This window comes from Ceratotherium simum, chromosome 24 (genome assembly GCF_057802395.1).
Source record: "Ceratotherium simum simum isolate JZ-2026a chromosome 24, ASM5780239v1, whole genome shotgun sequence".
Lineage (NCBI taxonomy): Eukaryota > Metazoa > Chordata > Mammalia > Perissodactyla > Rhinocerotidae > Ceratotherium > Ceratotherium simum.
The window spans coordinates 15,085,255-15,106,031 of NC_141923.1; the positions used below are offsets into that span (position 1 = coordinate 15,085,255).

The following is a 20,777-nucleotide window of genomic DNA, read 5'->3' on the forward strand; positions in this document are numbered from 1 at the left end:
GTAGAGAGCCAGGGTAGCGCTCATGGACTTTTCTTCCCATTTGAAGCTCTGCTCTAGTGAGAGGGGCAAGATGGATACAAGGCCATGTCTTAGAATATGAAATCCTGAAGGGAAAAAACCAGCAGTCAGCACCCAGCTTTCACCTGGCATTGGACCCTCCATACCTGATACAGTGAAGGCGTCTTCCGGTGGCCGACTGATGAAGGAAATCGCAGAGAGCGGTTCTCCTTTGAGGCTAGCAGCTTATGTACCTGGATTTGCTGGGTTCCACGATGACCCGTGAGTCTCACAAATGCACTGGTTGAGAAAGTACAGTAACACGATTGTTCTTTCGTCTTTCAAAAACAAGGAAAAAAAGTCTTTAGTCAGTATTTTAGGAGAGGACATTGAAGTATTTTGGTGTGCAAAGGGAAGGAAAGCTCACTCTGGCCCCTTGGGTATAATTTCAGAGGCTCATGCCAGGGAGGGAAGACAGGAGTCCCCTGGGCCATGCAGCTGGGTCTGGGAGTGGCACTTGGAGGGCCTGGGGAAGGCCTGAGCCTTTCCTGAAGCAAGGCTATCACAGATGCCTGTTACAGCCCAAAGTTACAGTCTTGGAGACTGTGGGAGTCAACCTGAATGAATTGAGAAAGAAGCGAGGCCGTCCTTGGTCGATGGAGCTTCTGAGCTGTAGACTGGAGTCTCTGGATCCATTGCCTGGTTTCTGGGAGGCCAGTCAACAGCCCTCACTGGTCCCATGCACCGGCCACCTAGCGGGAAGAGCTGGCATCCACTAGAAGGCTCTCCTGTGGGAAGGTGATGTCTGGCGGAGGAAAGCCCAGAAACAGGCTTCGCCCCGTGAGCTCTGCCTGTGCCCACTCATAGCTGCAGATGCCTGGCAGCCTGGAGAGCTGCCTGGTGGGCTGTGAGTCCCTGGGGAGCTGCTGAACCACAGATCCCTACAGGACACGGGAGAGGCCACAGTTGGGGGATGGCACATGCCGCTCCACTGTCCACAGTGGGCGTGGAAAGAGCGTGTTTGTCTGTGAGTTGAGACTAGGGATTTTATACTTAGAAATTCCTGACTGAAAATTTACCTTTTTTTTTTAAAGATTTTATTTGTTTATTTTTCCCCCAAAGCCCCAGTAGATAGTTGTGTGTCATAGCTGTACATCCTTCTAGTTGCTGTATGTGGGACGCGGCCTCAGCATGGCCGGAGAAGCGGTGCGTCGGTGCGCGCCCGGGATCCGAACCTGGGCTGCCAGCAGCGGAGCACGCGCACTTAACCGCTAAGCCACGGGGCTGGCCTGAAAATTTACCTTTTTTTTTTTGTGAGGAACATCGGCCCTGAGCTAACATTGGCCAATCCTCCTCTTTTTGCTGAGGAAGACTGGCCCTGGGCTAACATCCATGCCCATCTTCCTCCACTTTATGTGGGACGCCGCCACAGCATGGCTTGACAAGCGATGCATCGATGCGCGCCCGGAATCCGAACTGGCGAACTCCGGGCTGCCGCAGCGGAGCACGCGCAATCAACCGCTTGCGCCACCGGGCCAGCCCCTGAAAATTTACTTTTAATAAGGTTACTGATTCAGCAATCCTGGTTATCTCATTTCTCTGAGATAGAGTTCAGAAAATGGCAAGTGTTAAAGCAGATATTTTCTCAGCTTGTGTAATCATCATCCTCATCTCACACACACAGCCTCGTTCCAGGCACTGTTAGTAACGCAGGGTGTGATGGCTCAGAGTGAAGGAGATAAAGACAAGTCAGGAGTGTTCAAGATCAACGCTCTGGGCCCATTGGTGGGGGCAGGAACGACCCAACACAGCAGTGGCCCCTGAGAGCATCCCATGGTACATGGACCCAAGTCCAGCAGGCACTGTGATGATGCCAGGCCGACCCCACGGGCGGGCTGGTGCAGCTGAGGAGCCCCCGTGTGGATCAGTACAGGGGTGGTTTCTATAGCCTGTCATCATTTTTGTATTTTTCTCCCTCATCTCAGGTTTCCTTAGGAAATAAAGAAAGAAGCAAAGGTGTGTTCTACAAAGCACTTCAGAATTGTCCTTGGGCAAAGGTGAGTTTTAAAGACCATGGTATCTTCAGATTCCCAAGGACCTTCCTGCCAAGCCTCAGTCCAGCCAGTGTCTGCCTGGCCTGCACCTGTGTCACTGGGGACAGGGCACATCCCAGGCCTTTCCTTAGTGAAACTGTCCCTGTGGAGCCTGAGCCTATGGGCCTTTCTTTCCTTTCATGGGTGTTGCTGTGGGCTGGTCTCCCAGCATTTGCCAGAGTTAGCCCAGCTGCTGAAAGCGTTGGGATCCACATCCTACCTCTGCCTTGCAGAGCCCGGGTCAAGAGATGTTCAAAAATCAAACTGGTGGTGACTGCAGTGTCTGCCAACAACTTCTGTTCCCACTTTGGAAAGAGAAGGCCTCCCACTGAGTTGCCTCACTTTCACTCTGCTTTTGTGGGGTCACTGTCCTTCCTGAAGCGTGCCAAGGTGCTGCCGGGTTAGGACAGCGAAGGGCCGTGCAGGCTGTGGCGGGCAGCAGGAGGGCAGGCTCGCTAGGACTGCAGTGGCCGGCTGACTAGGGCGGCGGCTCTCCCTGTCCTAGGTGTTGTACATGGACGCTGTGGAGTACTTCCCTGACGAGATGCAGGAGATCCTGGACCTGATGACTGAGAAGGAGCTCCGGGTGCGCCTGCCAGTGGAGGAGCTGGAGCTTCTGCTTGAGGACTAGAGACCAGGAGGGGAATGGCCCACACCTCCGAGGCCACGTCACCTGCCCTGTCGGAAGCAGGATGGGCAAGAGACGGGTGACGCATGCGTGTGAGCATGTCTAACAGACCTCTGCTTCTGAAGTTTCTTGATAATTTGTGTCTGGGTTATCAGTCTCTCACCTCTTGCACATTTTTTGAATGTGCAAATGATACAAAAGCTATTGTTTTACATATTATATACGTGAACATGTGTATATATGTACATAGACAAGAATCATGCCAAGTGATAACTAAATCTATTGTGCTTGGTGTGTGTGAGTTCTTATTTGTTTCGCTCTTTCTCAGCCCAGCCAGCGCCAGCCCCGCTGTGGTGAATGTACTCCCTCAGTTGGCATCCTTTGTGGTGCTGCCAAGCCTTCTGGGTCTGGCAGTCTTGATAAGAAAGGTCTGGTTACTCCACACTAGGATCTCCTCCCCTGGGCTGGTTAGCAGGAGAGCAGGTTTTGCCATTATCTTCAGAGCAGTGGGGAGTTCGGCCTGTATCAAGTGTATTATGAGTTTCTCATTAGTCCCCAAGCCCTACTCCATGACACCTCCGTCTGTAGACCTGCAGCGTCACCTGGGAGCTTGTTAGAAATGCAGACTCTCAGGCCCCTCGCTAGCCCCGATGAGTCAGAATCTGTGCTCCAACAGGACTGCCCTGGGGACTTGTGTGCACATTAGTGTGGAAAGCACTGCCCAAGACATAAGGAACCCCCCCCTCCCCCCCGAAGCAGGGCAGCTCGCCAGCGACCCCCATCTCAGAGACGAGGGGAGAATGGAGCCAGCGCCTTCCTACTAAACCCAGCCCAGCCCCGCCTGTGAGATGTGCAGAAGGCACGCTCTCATCTGGGGCGGATCAGCGCTGCTTAAGATACGAAGGCCCAGACTGGCCATGCGCTTGTTTGATTTCTGAGGGCTGTCCAGCTTCTCTGGCTTTCTTAAAAAAAAGTCACGATCTGTAGACTTGCTGAAGACATATTTCCTTCGCACCTCATCCAGAAAAGCCAGTGTTGTAGAATAGAATTTTAGCTAGAAACTGACTGACGTCAGGAAAGCAACATAGAGCACTTCTTTCTAGGGCACCGTCTCAGAGCACCCAAGGAAGTTGGCTAGCCAACCAAGTGGACACTTACCTTGATACACCCTGAACTGTTCAGAAAGGAAAGAGCAGTGCAGGAAATGGAGAAAAGGAAGGGGAAGCTCTGGCACGTTTCTGCAAGCTCTTGAGAGGGATGAAGTTTCTGAACCCAATAACAAAGGGAGGTAGGCCTGGTATGAGCTTCTTCAGCCCCGACCTTTTGCGGTTTCTTTTAGGAACCCTCAGTCCCCTAGCAACATCAGTACTACTTCTTTCCTGCCCCCAGAGTGCTGAGAACCCACGTGCTCCGTAGAGCTTCCAAAAGGGAAAGCTGTATTGTCTTCTTTTGAAGCCACAGCCACATGAACTCAGACTTGGTTGCTTAAACAACAAAGATCGCTGGCTATGTGGTTATGGTCATTTCTTTCCCATTAGCAGATGTTGTACAACTCACTCAACCACCAGCTCGGGGGGCAACAGGTACTGCACTTCTTGTCATCACCCAGAAGCTTCCCTAACACCCAGATCCTGCTGCTGCTGAGCAGCAGGTGTGGAGGCTCCAGAAAGAGGATGGACTGTTTGAGAAAGAGCACACTTTATTGGGAAGAGAGCGCTGCACGCAACCAACAGACCAACAGCCCCATGGGCATCCTACGCATCATGGCAGAAAGGTACACAGGATGTTTTGCTAATAAAGATCAACTGGAACGTGGATTCCTCTGGGCAACCTCCCCAACCTCATCCCTCTGAGGCGTCAGGACACTCCCAGCCATTTCCTTGAAGGCAACTGTGGTCCACTAGAGATAGAGCCCCTCAGGGGTGCCTTCCTGTTTCTTATAAAGAACATTTTCTTTAGATTTTTTGAAGTCTTCATTTGTTACTTTCATTCTACGTTCTCTCAAGGCCATCAGACCAGCTTCTGTACAGATTGCCTGAAAGAAAGAACAGCATGTTCAGAAAGTGACTTTATTTTTATTCTAACAAACAATTCAGAGAGCTATTTTGAAATTAGGTGTAAGACACTCAGATTAAACACACATTGCTCAAACCATTTGGAAAAAGATTAGGTTTCTTAAATGTTATTAGGTTTCTTAAATGTTTTAAGCATTCTAATTATTTTCTCAAAGGATCTGAGGTGGCTTACACTGGGAGTAATCAACAAAGAGGACTGGCTCCAGGTTCTAGAACTGGCTCAGGTTCTAACCGGCTGTGTGGCCTGGCAAGTCAGGAAGTTCTCACAGCTCCCCTTTCGTTAAGGGGAGTCATACTCCTAGAAAATCGATGAAATTATACCCGGCCTGGAAACTTAGAGGCAACAGAGTATACATCCATTTCATTTACCTATAGTCGTAAGAGAACATGTATTCTAGTTAAATAAGTTTTAGTATTTATTCTAATATATTTATTTTCTCAATAATTACTTGCCAACAGTGAAACAAAACAAGAACCCTTGCAATATGACGGGTAAAAACACAATTAATCCTGGCGTTCAAGTGTCTATTTGGTTATGGCCCTCAGGATATTTCAGATGGTTCAGCAGAAAAGAGAAAGCAAACAGGTAAAAGGGTAACATTTGATAAATCAAGGTGATGGGCATACGGGTGTTTACTATTGTTGCAACTTTTCTGAAGGCTTGAAGTTTTTCAACATAGAAAGCTGGTGCAAAATTTAAAAATAATTTCAATTTTAAAAAGAGAGTTTTACTCACCAAGATACTCATCTAGTCTATAGATGCCAATAATATGCAGTTCAGTACAGGCACCAGCACGTGCCGTCCCTACCTAACCATGGCACTTAGACCTCATGAAAACCCAGTTCTTCTGATGAAAAGCAGGTCGTACCCATATTCAGTGCTGCCAGGCCTTGCTCTAAATTCTGGTCATCTGGAAAGAAACTTCCTAACTCATACATGTATGTGATAATACTAAGAGGTACGATCCAGCCCAAGTTCTCACCTTGATGTCGGCACCAGAGAGGTCGTCTTTAGCCATGATCAAGTCGTCCAGCGTTACATCATCAGCCAGCGTCATCCTGCTTGTGTGGATCTGAAAGATGCGCTTCTTAGTCTTTTCGTCAGGTAGGGGGAACTCGATCTTCCTGTCAATGCGGCCTGCAGGTGTAAAAGGTTTTCAGTCACACACCTGTGCAGCCCCAGGCTCTGCCCCAGCTCAGGGAGAGGCCTCAGCTCGGCTCCCAGTCAGACAGTATCCTGTGGGAGGGAGGTCCAAATCTTAACAAGTAAACATTTATTTTTATAGTTTGTAAATCTCTACATTTGAATTCATCCCATTTAAAAGAAATCCTCTCTGCTCTGGTACCTTTAAAAACAAATGAAAGGAACAGTCTCTGAAAGGCATATGTAGTGGAAAAGGACATATCATAGTGTTAAAAACATTATAAAAGAGAGTAAAAACATTAGCTACTGCTTCTTTTGGTGCTACCTGAACGTAAAAAATGAACCTGAGCTATCATGTAAATTATTTCTCGGAAAAAAGTTACTGAGGCTAAAAGAGGAATACTCATTATGGGAAAGAAAAGATGACAACGTAAGAATGGAATTCAAAGAGCCAAGCTACAGAGAGTACATCACTCTTACTTAACTGTAATCTCCAGGGGACATCGTTTTGGTAAGTTATTCTAAGTTTTAATACAGTATTTGCATTTATATGTACCATTTATATAATCCCCCCAAAGTCACTTAAGAAACACATAATATAAACACATTCAATCTCCATGATGAAATAAAAGCAAATCTGACCTGGTCTGATAAGTGCTGGATCCAAAGTTTCTATTCGGTTTGTGGCCATGATAACTTTCACGTCTCCCCTTGAATCAAATCCATCCAACTGGTTCAACAGTTCCAACATCGTTCGCTGAATCTCTCTCTCACCACCAGAATTTGAGTCATATCTTTGGAAGAGGAGAAGGAATGAAGACCCAACTGCTACAGGGGAATTACAACAAAACACTTCTGTCTCAACCCATATGTCACACCCTCAGTTTAGCAAAATAATCAGCACACCCTCCCAATGGCTAAGTTACACATCACATTATTTTCTTCACAGTGGTTTTCATGACTGAAATTATATCATTTATTCAGTCTCCACATTTGGTGTCTGATCCCCTAACCTCACTGTGAGCTCCCTGAGGGCAAAGACTTGTGCTCACGGTCGTGTCCCCAGAGTCCAGAGGATGCCTGGCTCAGAGTGGGTGCTCAAGGCATGGTTATCCACTGACCAGTCTCCAGACATTCACAACTCCTAGGTAGTTGTTACCTGGCACTTTGGAGAGCAGAGCCTAAAGCATCCACCGAGCCATGTACAGTAGGAACGTGGCAAACCACCGTGCAGGCTGTACAGCGAGTGCCCAATGATCATTCTCAGAGAAGAGCTACATGTTTTTTACCTCTAAATGATGCAAAATAGGTAAGAGAAAGTCTACCTTTTTGTCCCAATGGCATCAATTTCATCAATAAACACGATGGATGGTGCATGTTCTTCAGCAACTCGGAACAATTCCCGAACAAGTTTGGGCCCATCACCGAGGTACTTCTGAATAAGTTCAGAGCCAACCACTCTCAAGAAAGTGGCTGAGGTTTGGTTTGCAACTGCTTTGGCTAATAAGGTTTTACCTATTTTAGATTAAAAAAGAAAAAGACAAAGGGAAATAACCTCAAGTGCTGTTTTAACTTAAAAACTCTGTCATTACCACCTTCAATGGACATCAAATAGGGTGGATCCCTGTGATGAAAAGGCATGTCACTATTGAGGTATCTTGACATTCTGTTCTCCAAAGCAGCTAAGAGGAAATTTAGAAAAATCTAAATAACATTTTGATTATTTTTAACTATCTTCCTAAATTCATCATAATGTCAGAAAATATTTCTTACTGGGTTATTAAATTGCATATAATATTAACTTGACCCATGCAACCAGGGTTAGAGAGCCAAACTCAACTGTGAAACTATCAGTGATGAAAAAAAGGCCTGGGAATCCTAGGTCTGACCTACAGAAACAGTGTTCCTGAACACCAGGCCTGCAGCACCCTGGGGTTACTGAAGAGTTGTTGCTGGGTGGGCTTGGGCCGCAGGCTCAAGATAACTGAGACAGGACCAGCTCCTGATGAAGCCACAACTGAGAGCTGCTGAAAGCTCAGCACACTCTTCTCAGTCTGTGGTGCGCCCTTATGAGGAAGTTCCTCTCACCAACCTCAGGGAAGATCTCCAACAACATTCCTAATCCTGCTCTATTCCCTGATATTGCTCTTTCATGTCAAAAACGAGTCAGCAGAGGGCACCCAATTTGAGAACTTTAGAGCTGGAAGACCTTGGCCCCTTTGAGGGAAAATGGGCAAAGGGCTCGGCAGTCACCTGAGGACGCAGGCAGTTAGGGGCTGAACTGATAAAGGACCAACCTCAGGCCTGCAGGGGAAGGAGGAGGAGGCAGCTGGTGAGTGACACAGAAGACTTCGTGCAAGTGGGAAGAAGGACAGGGCGCTAAACTTCGCCACAAGATGTGGCAATGATGTTCCCTTCGGTTGGGCAGGCAGAGTGGCAGATGCAAAGGTTCAGAAGGCTGGACCACTCCTTGAGAGCATCAGTTAAGAATGGTGAACAGAAGACAAAAAGGACCTTCTAAGTGCATGGGATCTTACAGTCCAGAAGCAGCCAAGTCCAGCTGCTGGGACATTACAATGGCCAGAGGGATCACTGAATCCTCTCTCTCCTCCTCCTCCTGACGGGCCTGCCACCCTGTGCTTCACCCTAGCTCCTCATATCCCAGCCCCTTGTAGTGCGCATGCCCCAAAGGTGGCACGTGGCTGCAGGTCAGGAGGCCTGCATTCCAGCTCCAGCCCTGTTACCAGCTCAACTCCCAGAGCCACTGGGGCCTTGGGCTAGTCACTGGCCTCCCCAAATCTTAATTTCCTGAACTGGAAGATGACAGGCTGTAAGAGCTCCTTGCGTCTGACTACAGTTGTCTCCCAGTCCCTCCAGTGGGTGATCCTCAGCTCTCAAGATCCTCTTGGGAACATGGTTTCAATTCAATCAAATAACTGCTCTCCCTTTGGAATTTACATAGCAATGAACTGCTAAGTCCTGGACTGTACAACTTACTCAACTTACTGCATAATGAACCAAATACATATACAGTCACATGCCACTTAACAACATCTTGGTCAACAACAGACCACATATCCAACAGTGGTCCCACAGGATTAGTACCATACAGCCTAGGTGTGTGGTAGGCTGTAACATCTAGGTTTATGTAAGTACACTCTATGATGTTCTCACAATGATGAAATTGCCTAACGACGCATTTCTCAGAACGTATCCTCGTTATTGAGTGATGCGTGACTGTATGTATTTTAATCTTCATTTATTCATCCAATATTATATCCATTCAGTACCAGTGGACTAGAGAATGAACCTAATCTGAACAGCACAGAATAGCTTTTAAATCAGTGATTCTCCACCGCGGCTGTGATTCTGGGCCACACTCCAGAAGAATATACCAGAATCTTCAGGGATGGGAGTAGGCATCAGTATTTCTTAAAGCTCCCAAGGTGATTTCAATGTACAGCCACAGTTGAGCATCCTGGTTTATTTATTTTTATTTTTTCTTACAAACTATTTTTAGTAGACTCACATTACTCTTATAAAGATTTGAAGGTATTATGTTTTACAGCATATAATCTAGTATATTTGATTGAGTATAGAAGAGAAAGAGTTCTTGGGAACTGTAAATGCATTCACATTGAGCAGGCATTTTTGCGGAGAGTGCCTACTGGTGTTTAGTTTTTGTCGCAATCCCTACTATTGTTTTTAACACATTAACTCTGTGAAGTCTGCAACTTCAAGTCTAGTTCAGTTTCTTAGTGCATCTGTTGAACAGATAAATATACTTTTCTGTAACAGGTATGATTCCAAAGGAGTTGCTTATTCAAAAATGTCCAGAACGTTGCTTAGAGCACCCTGTTTTAAACTAAGCAAGTGTGGCATCCTCACTCAACTTTTAAATAATTCTAACTGGCTAATGCTGCTGCTCAAGAGAGAAGCTGAGTGCCTGGAAAGTGCCAAACACAGAGCATACATACCTGTGCCAGGTGGTCCATAGAGAATGACCCCCTTAGGGGGCTTTATACCCATCTCTTCATAATATTCAGGATGAGTGAGGGGAAGCTCCACAGACTCCTACAGAAAACAAACACTCGGTAACAATGAAAGGCTTTCTTACTGAAATTATCATCAGATCCATTAACTGGTATCATGAGTATACCTCGCTTTCAACAAAAATAAACTAGAATTTCAATCACTCTCATTAGAGATAACATGCTGGACTTCCACTAGCAACAAGGACATGCTGAAGAGGACACCTGTCCTAGTTGAGCTCCCAGCACCCATCCCCTCTTTCTAACAGCACCCAATTCCCCTTTCACTTTCCAGCAAAAGTCAGCCTTGAGCAACATTTAAGCCTTTCTGAGCAAAAGGAACTTAAGCAAGCTAAAATTCACCCTCTTCAATTAAACTACAGACAGGAGCTGGCAACATCTTCTGATTGCTGTTACCATCCAGGGACATCATGGCTCGTTCCACCTGTCTGAGACGGCACCAGTGGAGATCTGTGATAGCTCTGAATGATTTCCCAATGGATGAAAGAACCTGCAGAGAGCTGGCCCACAGCCATCCTGAATGACCACTTTCCCCCAACCCCAGGACCACGGCAGGGGCTGGGATTATGTTCTAGACCTCACAGCTCTGTAAGTGTGTGTCACTCACTCTACCCCCTACTACATCACTGTTCTAGATAGCCACAACCGAAGTCAACACAATTGGAAACATTATATATTCACACAGATAATCATTAAACATTGCATATAAAAAGTATTTAAGCTGCAGCTGCTACAAGAACTATCATATAATTTATTGTTATTTCTATCACCTAAGTCAATATTAACAAATACAAAACACCACAACTGGCAAGCTCTGAGTCAGTAACTGGTGTGATCAATAAAGAGAAAACAAAACATGCGAAACAACTCCAAGCACCCTCAACGAGACAGCAGGAAGAAACCCGGAGTCTAAAACCCAGAGCTGGTTCCTAGACATACCTTAATTTCCTGGATTTGGTTGTCCAACCCGCCAATATCAGCATAGGTCTCCTGGGGGGCCTTTTCCACCTTCATCACTGTGACCAGGGGATCCGTGTCATCCATCAGCACCCCTATCACAGCATGCACCTAACAGGGAACATTAAGCTTAAGCACAGGAACGTGAGGTTCACACAATTCGTTTACAACGAAACAATGCCAACCACAGAATTTCTCTACCCTTGGGAGTGCTTTGGCGATCTACTTCCACAGGTCCAGGACAGGTGGACCGATCAATAAGGACGGACAAAGCACTCCTATGGGCTTTCTCAGAGTCTATCAACTTACCTTGTGGTTGAGCAGGACCGAGCAGCCCGGTTCCAGCAGGTCCTTGTCTACAAATGAAAGAATGCTGACATAGTGTTCTGAGCCCACAGATGTAGACACGATGGCATGATTGTCATCAATGATCTCTTCCAAGGTTCCTACCGACATCGGGGTCCCTCTCAGATCATCCACCTTTGATCTTTCCTCCTACGTCAGAGTATGCCGAGAAGAAAAACCGTTTAGACCTAAAAAGCAGATGATGCTGATAGTTCCCTAGATTTACAAACAGTTGATGCTTTCATTTTTTTGTGAGGAAGATCAGCCCTGAGCTAACATCTGCCAATCCTCCTCTTTTTGCTGAGGAAGACTGGCCCTGGGCTAACACCCGTGCCCATCTTCCTCCACTTTATACGGGATGCCGCCACAGCATGGCTTGACAAGCTGTGTGTTGGTGTGCGCCCAGGATCCGAACCTGTGAACCCTGGGCCGCCGCAGTGGAGCGTGTGCACTTAACCGCTGCGCCACCGGGCCAGCCCCAGTTGGTGCTTTTAAAAGGCAGCTAATGATCTGTAAAAGCCTGAAAGGTTCAAATGCTTGAATTTTATTAATTCGTTGACAGTTTTAGGTTCTAAGTAGAATCCAATTTGTAAAAATAAAGTTATACAATTTCTCAATTTACCTCTTGCTTTTCTTCTAAAGGCTTCATTTGTTCCTGATTTCTAATGAATTCTTCCTCCATGAGAAGATAGTCTTTAATTCTCTCTAACTTCAATAATTTTAACCGGCACTGAGTGTGAGGTGTCACTGTAATTAAAAAATAAAATTTTATTATATCTGGAGCTTGAAGTTTGCAATTAATTCAGTTCTTTCTTAAGAAAAAAAAAGTTAAGACTTAAGCTTATTTTAGTTGGACTCTGAAAAATTCAAAGTTTGGTGACTGTAAGTAAGCAGGTGCCTAAATGCAAAAGGGGAAGGGATTTTGGCAGTTGTAAGCAAGCAGGTAAAAATGGGGATGAGGACTATGACCAAACAGCTAATACAGAATGACATGTATTAACTGAACTGTCTGTATATAATATAAAGAAGAAAAGAGTCAGTGACCTAAAAGGTAGTTTGCTTTAGTCTTCCCCAGAGGTGCTAAACACTGTTCAGTCAGTATACACTGTTGCATGCTAGCTCTAACACAAGCATCCACTTGGAGGAGGACTGTGAAATATTAGGGATATTAGCATATGCAGCATTTTCCACACACTCTTTTGTGTTCTTTTGGCTTGAAGTCTCATGCTACACAAGAATTTTAACATTTATGTAGACAAATCTGTCAATCTTTTGTGGTTTCTGGGTTTCTTGACTTCTTCAAAAGGTCACTCCTCCCCTGAGGTTAAATAAATATATTTCTGAATTTTCATTTATTTACCTATTTTAATATGTATACCTGTAATCCATCTGGCAATTTCACTTTCTCTCAAAAGGAAACAAAAGATGCCACGCATTTATATTAAATAACCCATCCTCTTCCCCCAGAACTGAAATGCCACTTTTACCATAAATTATCCATGTAACTTGACTCTGTTTTTGGACTTTGTATGCTCTTCTGGTGATCTGATGGTCTATTCAATACCATGCTGATTCACTGTGGTAGATTAATGGCACATTTTCTACTGTTTGACTACATTCTTAACCAAGCAATATTTTTAAAATTCATTATTTCATCTGACTTGTATCAGAGCTGAAGCCTGAAGGGATGAGAAGCAGGCAGCACAGGAAGGACTGGGGAAGAACATTTGTAAGCAGAGGGCAGCAGAGGGCAAGGGCCCTGACATGCAGAGGAGTGCCAGAACACGAGGCAGGGCAGTGTAAACGAGAGGGGCGCGGTGGGGGCTGAGGATGGAGGAGGGCTGGGTCAGGGCACCTGGTTTGAGTTTTATTCGATGTTCAGTACGAAGCCACTAAAAAACTGTATGTTCAGGCATTGCATGAAGTGAATTCCAGTACAGTGGTACTCCATTTCTTCCTGAAATAAGTGTGTTTCTAAGTTGCTCAACCTGAGTTTTCTAATCTAAAACTACTTTTAATGCACTAGAGGAGCTGGTTATTTAAAGGAAATTAATGGAGTTTCTTAAAGGGAGACACAGTCGTATACTGCGTGTATACTGTTAAAACCAAAATAAAGCTTTTATTCCAACCTAGGGAACGCTGCACACAAGAATTAGACAGAACACTCACAGAGCTAGAGCTTCAACCGCCCTGCTAGTTCCTGTCTCCACACTCAGAGACCTCTAAGCTACATAGAGAGACAACCCCTAGGCATCGGAAAGACTGCAAGGAGGAGCCATGTCATTACCCAGTGGCAGTTTGCTGGCAGCATCTGGTCCCTTTGTTTTCTTCTTCTTCTTCCCCACTCGAGTTGGTACGGGAGGTTCATATTTCTTTTTCTTGTCCTTGAGTATTTTTAGAACAGCAGGAAAAAAAAAAAAATCACACAGAAATCATATTAAAACACACACTTATTTCTGTAGAACCATCACCTATTTCCAGGTGATATAATTTTATCTTTTAGAATGTTACTAAAAATTGTCTTTTTAAAAAAAATCTGTTTTTACATTCCTGCAATTTTAATATGTGACAGTAACTGATCTTTCTTTTTATAATACACAATGACAGATTATTCAATAAGGAATAGAAAGGTCCGAATTCAGAGTTCTATGCCAAAGGTCTGAGGTGAAATAATTTGAGACAATTCTTCACATCTCAGGATATTAAACACTAAAATTACAGGCAATTTATTTTAACACTTATTATGTTATTACTTTTACACGTTTAAAAATCATTAATTCATAAATACTTATTTGATAGGGCAATAATCTTTTCAGAAACATGAAAAGGTACTGTATCTGTAGGCCAGGCTGGTTAAAGAATTACAGGATCATTTATTTTGCATTTTTAAATTCATGAATTCCCAAAGAACTTCTCAGCTGATATCTATGACATTTTCCACAATTTACTCACATCACAGACAGATCTGGCTTATTTACCTTGTCATCCTTCTTGCCACCTCCAGGACCATGACCACCACTCTGACTTTGACCCTGAACAACAACAACAACACAACACAAAATGAGACAGAGGTATAAATTCAGAATATGATCACTTCAAAAGAATTTCTTATTTTCCTTTAATTCTAAGACACCGACACTTCCCTTCATTTTGACATTTCTGAACTCCAGGTGTACCCTGCAGTCAATGTGTACATTTTGTGTGGTAGACTCTTTTTTCCTGAAAAGCTGTTAGTAGATCAGTGGTGCACCCTGCAACTGACTGCCTCTTAAATTAAGGACAACTCTATTAAGAAATAGATATAGGGCCAGCCATGGTGGCCTAGAGGTTAAGTTTGGCGTGCTTCGGCAGCCTGGGTTCGGTCCCCAGGTGTGGACCTACACAAGTATATCTGACAAAACAGAGGAAGACTGGGAAGAGATGTTAGCTCAGGGCAAATCTCCCTCAGAGGAAAAAAAAGAAATAGATATAACTAATGTACCATAATGAGGCCAAGATTCTATACCTTCTTGAGGGGAAGGTATAGAGCCTGACATTCTTTAATATAAAACTACCTGACTGAGGCCACCAACAGTATATTTCATGAAATTAGGCCATGAAAGCTAAATCATTCCGCCTATTCAAAAACCACTTATCAATCATTTACTCCTTACTGAGATCACACCAAGATCCAAGAGACTTTCCTTTCAACAGCAACTTATACACCTCCCATCCCGAAAGCCTGGGGCTCTCGGGCAGGTCTTTCTTCCTGACCTGAAAAGCTGAATCACCTTCAGGTATCAAGAACTTGGAAGCTCAGTAGGATTTCTGATTTTAAAACAGACCCTTCAGTTACAGGACAACGCTTAACACAGAGCAATGCCTCAGAAACGATGGCATTTTCAATGAGTAATGGTGAACTGACTTGATTAGACGGGCCCTCCTAGTCCTCCTGAATCACTTCCAGGCAGGCCAGCACCTCTAAATTAACACACTGCCAGCTCCACTATCAAGAGCAAACAACCCTACCATGGTTACCTAAACAAGTTGAGGTTCATCTACTTTTCTCACGACCCTGCAAGTCTGGCCCCACCGGAGGACATTTTCCTGAATGGGTCCCGAACTTCTTCCCATCTGGGGGATTTTACACTATGTTTCTCAGTCTCAAATAACAAGTATACCCATTAGTGAGCCCTTACTATATACCAAGCAGTGGGCTAAACCTTCTCAGGGTATCATCTAATTCTTTTATTTATTAACTTATTATTATTATTTTTTTGGTGAGGAAGGTTGGCCCTGAGCTAACATCTATGGCAATCTTCCTCTATTTTGTATGTGGGACGCCACCACAGCAAGGCTTGACGAGCAGTGTGTAGGTCTGTGCCCAGGATCTGAACCCGCGAACTCCAGGCTGCCGAAATGGAGTGTGCAACCTTAACCACTATGCCATGGGGCCAGCCCCCTCATTTAATTCTTACAGACACTATGAAGTTGGTACTATCAATACCTCTAGTTTACAAATAAGGAAACCAAGGCCCAGAGAGGTTAAGTGACTTGCCTACTGTCACAAAGCTTGTCAGAGACATAGCCAGGAATGACACTTAGGTCTACCAATATCTGTGTGTTTCTCTGCTGCATGGCTATCTAATACATCATAGCAAGGGCTCTAGAAAAGACTGACAGGGTTTGTGTTCTAGCACAGCTGCTTACCGTGTCTCAACTTCCTCCTTGGTAAAGAGAGGATAATAATTACCTCAAGGGACTGTTGTGAGGACTAATGAGAAAATGCTGCAAAGTATCATGCTTAGAATATTACCCAAAAGTCCTTATAAGACCTATACGACTATGTGGTCTGGCCTTCTTGCTGTTCACAACACAGGCTGAACACATTCCCACCTCAGGCCCTTTGCACTTGCTTTTCCTTCTGCCTGGACCACGTTTCCCTCAGATATTTGCATAGGCTGCTCTCTCATTTTACGTAGATCTCTGCTCACATCTCACCTCCTCAGGTGCCTTCGCTGAGACCCTCTGTAAAACAGCCACCCCTCCCCATCCTATCCCTTTCTATAAAGCAGCCACATAACAACGGCCACCCCACTCCTCTCTATTCCGCTCCCTGACATCATATTCCGTACTTTTTCTATTTTTTATCTGCCTTCTCTAGAATGTAAGCTCCATGGAGGCAGAGGCTTGTCAATCATGTTCACCCCCTGTACCCTCAGTGGCTAGAGCAGATCCTCCCCACCTCCCTCCAAAAAGTGCAGGTGCTCAATAAATAGCTGCTCAGTGAACTAAAGAATAAACGCTGCTGTTATTGTTACTAATGCACCACGGGCCCTTTCCCTGCGAGTCCCACCCATCATAGAAGCGTCAGTCTTCAAGGCCGCCTTCAGACGCCCCCACTCCAGTGGTCTCCCACGACCCCGCTCTCCCTCCTCAGCTGGAACGATCCTCCCTCTCCTCTGGCCGCACATCCTCCACCTGCGGCTCAGAAGGCGCTCGTCCCAGGCACCTGCGGGGGCTCCCGCCGAAACTCCCCGCGCCGGGCAGCAGAGCCCCGGCCGCGGGGAACACAGCAAGGCGAGCCGACCGGCTCTGCCGCCCACTGGCCCCCCCGGGCCCTCCGCGCCAAGCCCCGGCCCCGGTGCCCGGGCAAGGCCCGCCGGTCGGCCCCGGCCCGCAGCGGACCCGACGCCGCCTCGGGGAGCCTCCGTCCCGCGGAGACCGGGCCGGCGGGCGGAGGAGCGGGCTGACCGAGGGCCTCGAGCAGCCTCCGCGCTCTCTCGTCTCGGGCCGTTCCCCCCCCGTGACAGCGCGACCACCAGCCGAAACCCTTAGTCACTCACCATCTTGCCTCGGCCGCTCCAGCCGCCGCTGCCGGAAGTGCATTCACCAGGCGGCCTGTCAGAGGCGGAAGTCGTCGAGGAACGCTACGGAAGCCGATAGGAGCCAAATTCCGCGCGGACGAGTCGCGCTCCAAGGGGTTGTGCGAGCGAGTGGGACAGGGAATTACATAAGCAAGATGTGAACGTTATAAATATTTTACTTAAAAATAATTTAAATCACAGTCATTAGCCTATTTTCAACAACTTAAGAAAATGACCTCGACTGTAGAAGAACTAAGACAATTGTGAAAATATAAAATATTTAAAATCTGCAAAAATCATGACTGGGAAGAACTTGACTTATTGCTCCAAGAACCAGAATGGCATTTGGAACTGCGAAGTTGACATATACGTTTGCACTCGCATTTAAGTTATTATCTGGGCTCTGGAATTAAGCTGCTCACCTGAGAGAGTATTTTTTTGTCTCATGAGTCATCTAAATTTTTTGTGGGTGTGATGATTTGTGACTTGCGATGATGCCAAATGTTGTCTTAAAATTCCTCATCTTGCACCCAGTTGGTCAAGTTCGTCATTTATTACATCCACCAGGACATCGGAAAGGTGGCAAGCATCCCTTTGGCCTCTGGAAACCTCTCTAACAGGTGCTCAAAATGCTGCATCTTGCTGAACTGGAGAGATGGATTTGTTTGATCTTTTTTTTTTTGCTGCTCCAGATTAATTTAGGCGTTTTAGCCATGAAACACAAAAAATATTTCACTCATTAACACAAACCAGGTACAAAATACAAGACATTTCTCCTTCCTTTTCATCATCACTAAAATACTGTAATAGAAAGTGTTGACGTTGTCGACCTCCACTACAAATGTGGCAACTACATGATACATGGAATGATATGATAGGTTAGGGGCAAGACAGCTGTCCCTTCATGAATGCTGAAAGCAGTGCCAGAGTTGTATGGAATGCCTAGGCAATCTGTGTATAACCTGAAGAAGTGTAGACTTTCTGAGATGGTCTCACATTCCAACAAACATAGGCTAACAGTCAAAGAAGACTTAAGAAGACTTAAATTCTGGAGGACATGCGTTAAGAAGGCACTTCTTACTGCACAGCAAACATGCTCATCTCTTTTCTCCCTCTCACGAAGCCTCTCAGTATTCTCCACTCAGTTGACAGCCATCTCTGGGACTCTTCTTAGAACTTCCAACCTTCCCAAGTGCCAAATGCCCCAAGCAGTCTTTCTAACCCACTCCCTGCTTTCTCTTATCTGTTCATTGTGTAGATAAACTTAACTTCTCTGCTTTCCTTAGTTTTAGCTACATTTTACCAATTTCTTGGATTTCCCTGAGAAAAGGGGCACAGGAACTGACTCAGTCAGGGAAGATCCTTCCACCTTAGAAAGAAAGGATGGGACTGGGAAAAGGATGGGAGATTGTGAAGAGTCACATTAATTACTTTTGTCTTGGTTACATGTGGATGTAATATATATATTTGTAATTTGCCTAGGCTTGGTTTAGAATATCCAGGGATTTAAACACAGTATCAAATTTCACAATAATGTATACCTATGTTTATAAGCATATATAGTTGTAGATGTATTTATACATATGCTTGTGTTTGAATATGTGTGTATATCTAGTCTCCTCTCTGTGTCCTCTCTGTATCTCTGTACGTGTGTATATATATACACACACACATACACACATGAATGTCCTGTAAGTATCCAAAACTGAACTTAGCGTCTTCCTCTAGGCCCTGTTCACCCTCATGTGTATTCTATCCTGCTAATGACACCCTTCAGAGACCTAAGCCAAAAGCTTCCCCTTCTCCCTCTCCCATCCCCAGCCAGCTCAGAGGTCAAGTCTTGTTGCTTTAATCCTGCCATGTTTCATCATCCCATCTCTCTTTCCATCGCAGTCTAGTTCAGACCTCGCTACCCCATCTCACGGTTCATTCAGCATATAATTCCTGAGCACTTACCATGTGCCAGGCTCTCTTCCAGGGTCTGGGGATACTGCAGTGAACAAGCAGACAAAAATCCTTTCCCTAGTTGGATTTTACAATAAGCACGTAAATAAGCAAAATATATAGTATGCAGCATGATGATAAATGCTTGGGGAAAAATTAAACAGAGAAGGATAGGGATCATGCTGCGGTGGTGATAGGTGGTTCTGACTTGAAATAGGATGATATCTGAGCAAAAACATGAGGGAAATGAGAGTGAACTCTTCAGATATCTGAGGTAGAGCATTCCAGGCAGAGGGAACAGTCAGTGCAAAGGCCGTCAGGTGGGAGTTGTAGGGGATGGAGACTAGAGACACCATGTGGTGAGGAAGTCAAAAACAGGCACATAACTCCCAATGGAGGCTCAGGGGTTAGAATTGAAGCAATATAACCTGGTAGGGAAGAGACTAGCAGATTTTGGCACCAGAACACCTGGGTCTGAATCTGGACTCCATCATTTACCAGCTGTATTGGTTTCCCATTGCTGCTGTGAGAAATTACCACAGATTTAGTGTCTTCCTTCCTGGAGGCTCTAGGGAGAATCCATTCCCTTGCCTTTTCCAGCTTCTAGAGGCTACCCGCATTCCTTGGCTTGTAGCCCCCTTCTTCCATCTTAAAGCCAGCAACGTTCACCCTGCTTCTGTCATCACATCTCCTTCTCTGACTCTCATCTGCCTCCCTCCTTTACTTTTAAGGACGCTGGCAGTTATATCAGGCCCACCCAGATAATCCAGGGTAATCTCTCTATTTTAAGGTCAGTTGATTAGCATCCATAATTCCACCTGCAACCTTAGTTCCCCCTTTCCATGTCACCCAACATATTCACAGGTTCCAGAGATTAGGACATGGACATCGTTGGGAGGTCATTATTCTGCCAAACACACTAGCTATTTGAACACGAGCATGTCACCTCCCTCTCTGTGCCTCGGTTTCCTCATATGTTCAAGAGCATCATAATTGTACCTCAGATTCATTCCCTGCCCCCCCCACACCCCCAGGCCACCAAGTCAGCATTTCTCCCTCCCCTTTGGCCTCTGGTGCCTGGGGCGGCATGTACGTCCACTGTGGCTCCAGTGCTCACCAGTCAGGTCTACCACGGCTCTAGCTTCCGCAGAGTGACAGGCCCCTGGGCTCACATCTCCCTTTGTCCCTCCACCTAGTGGTGACAGTGACTTCCTGCTGTTGCTCATCTCCAGGCTGCCTCCTGTTCTGTGTTGCTTCTTATCACCCACGTTGTCTCTGCTACAAATGCTCAGAGTGGCTTTTGATGTCCTGGCTGGGCCCTGGCTGATACAGCTTCCTTGAGAAGGTGGGACTCCAGTCCCAGAATCACAGCCTTCTGCGTTGGAAGCTACTTCAGAGGTCTTCTAGCTGGCCTGTGGTAGGAGTTCCTTAAGTATTTATTGAATTGAGCTGACAGATCCGTCTTCCCCCATTACATCTATCCACAGATAAATATGACATTGTTAGAATGAGGCAGGGTTCTGAGTCAATTCTACTCTTACTTGTTGTTTTTATAGACGTTTTGGCTGAGAACTCTTGTTCACACAAATGGGAAAGGAAAGAATTTAGTAATGAGACTGTCACTCAATTCTTTTCAATCCTTCTATGTCATATACTAAAACCCACATAATGATCAGTTAGCAAAGTCTGTTATTAA

The 20,777-nt window shown here is 45.5% G+C and overlaps 2 protein-coding genes across 3 annotated transcripts in view; one reads left to right on the plus strand and one right to left on the minus strand.

The window, feature by feature from the left end:
* The window catches only part of NRDE2 (NRDE-2, necessary for RNA interference, domain containing), a 45,060-nt gene extending 42,043 nt beyond the window's left edge, over positions 1–3,017 (plus strand). For both annotated transcript variants that reach the window (XM_004434197.2, XM_087448061.1), the window contains 2 exons: positions 1,983–2,054; positions 2,596–3,017. In XM_004434197.2, the coding sequence (XP_004434254.2) occupies positions 1,983–2,054; positions 2,596–2,721 (198 nt within the window). In that variant the 3' untranslated portion in view covers positions 2,722–3,017. The remainder of the gene's footprint in view (positions 1–1,982; positions 2,055–2,595) is intronic.
* A 1,382-nt stretch (positions 3,018–4,399) lies between these two features.
* PSMC1 (proteasome 26S subunit, ATPase 1) lies at positions 4,400–17,147 on the minus strand. Its single transcript, XM_004434196.3, has 11 exons — positions 17,117–17,147; positions 14,270–14,323; positions 13,579–13,675; positions 11,914–12,038; positions 11,256–11,441; positions 10,929–11,057; positions 9,915–10,011; positions 7,263–7,452; positions 6,580–6,731; positions 5,777–5,931; positions 4,400–4,753 (listed from the first exon to the last, which is right to left on the minus strand). Exons 1-11 carry the CDS (start codon positions 17,117–17,119, stop codon positions 4,619–4,621), a joined length of 1,323 nt encoding a protein of 440 aa, XP_004434253.1. The 5' UTR covers positions 17,120–17,147; the 3' UTR covers positions 4,400–4,618.
* Positions 17,148–20,777: the final 3,630 nt, after the last annotated feature.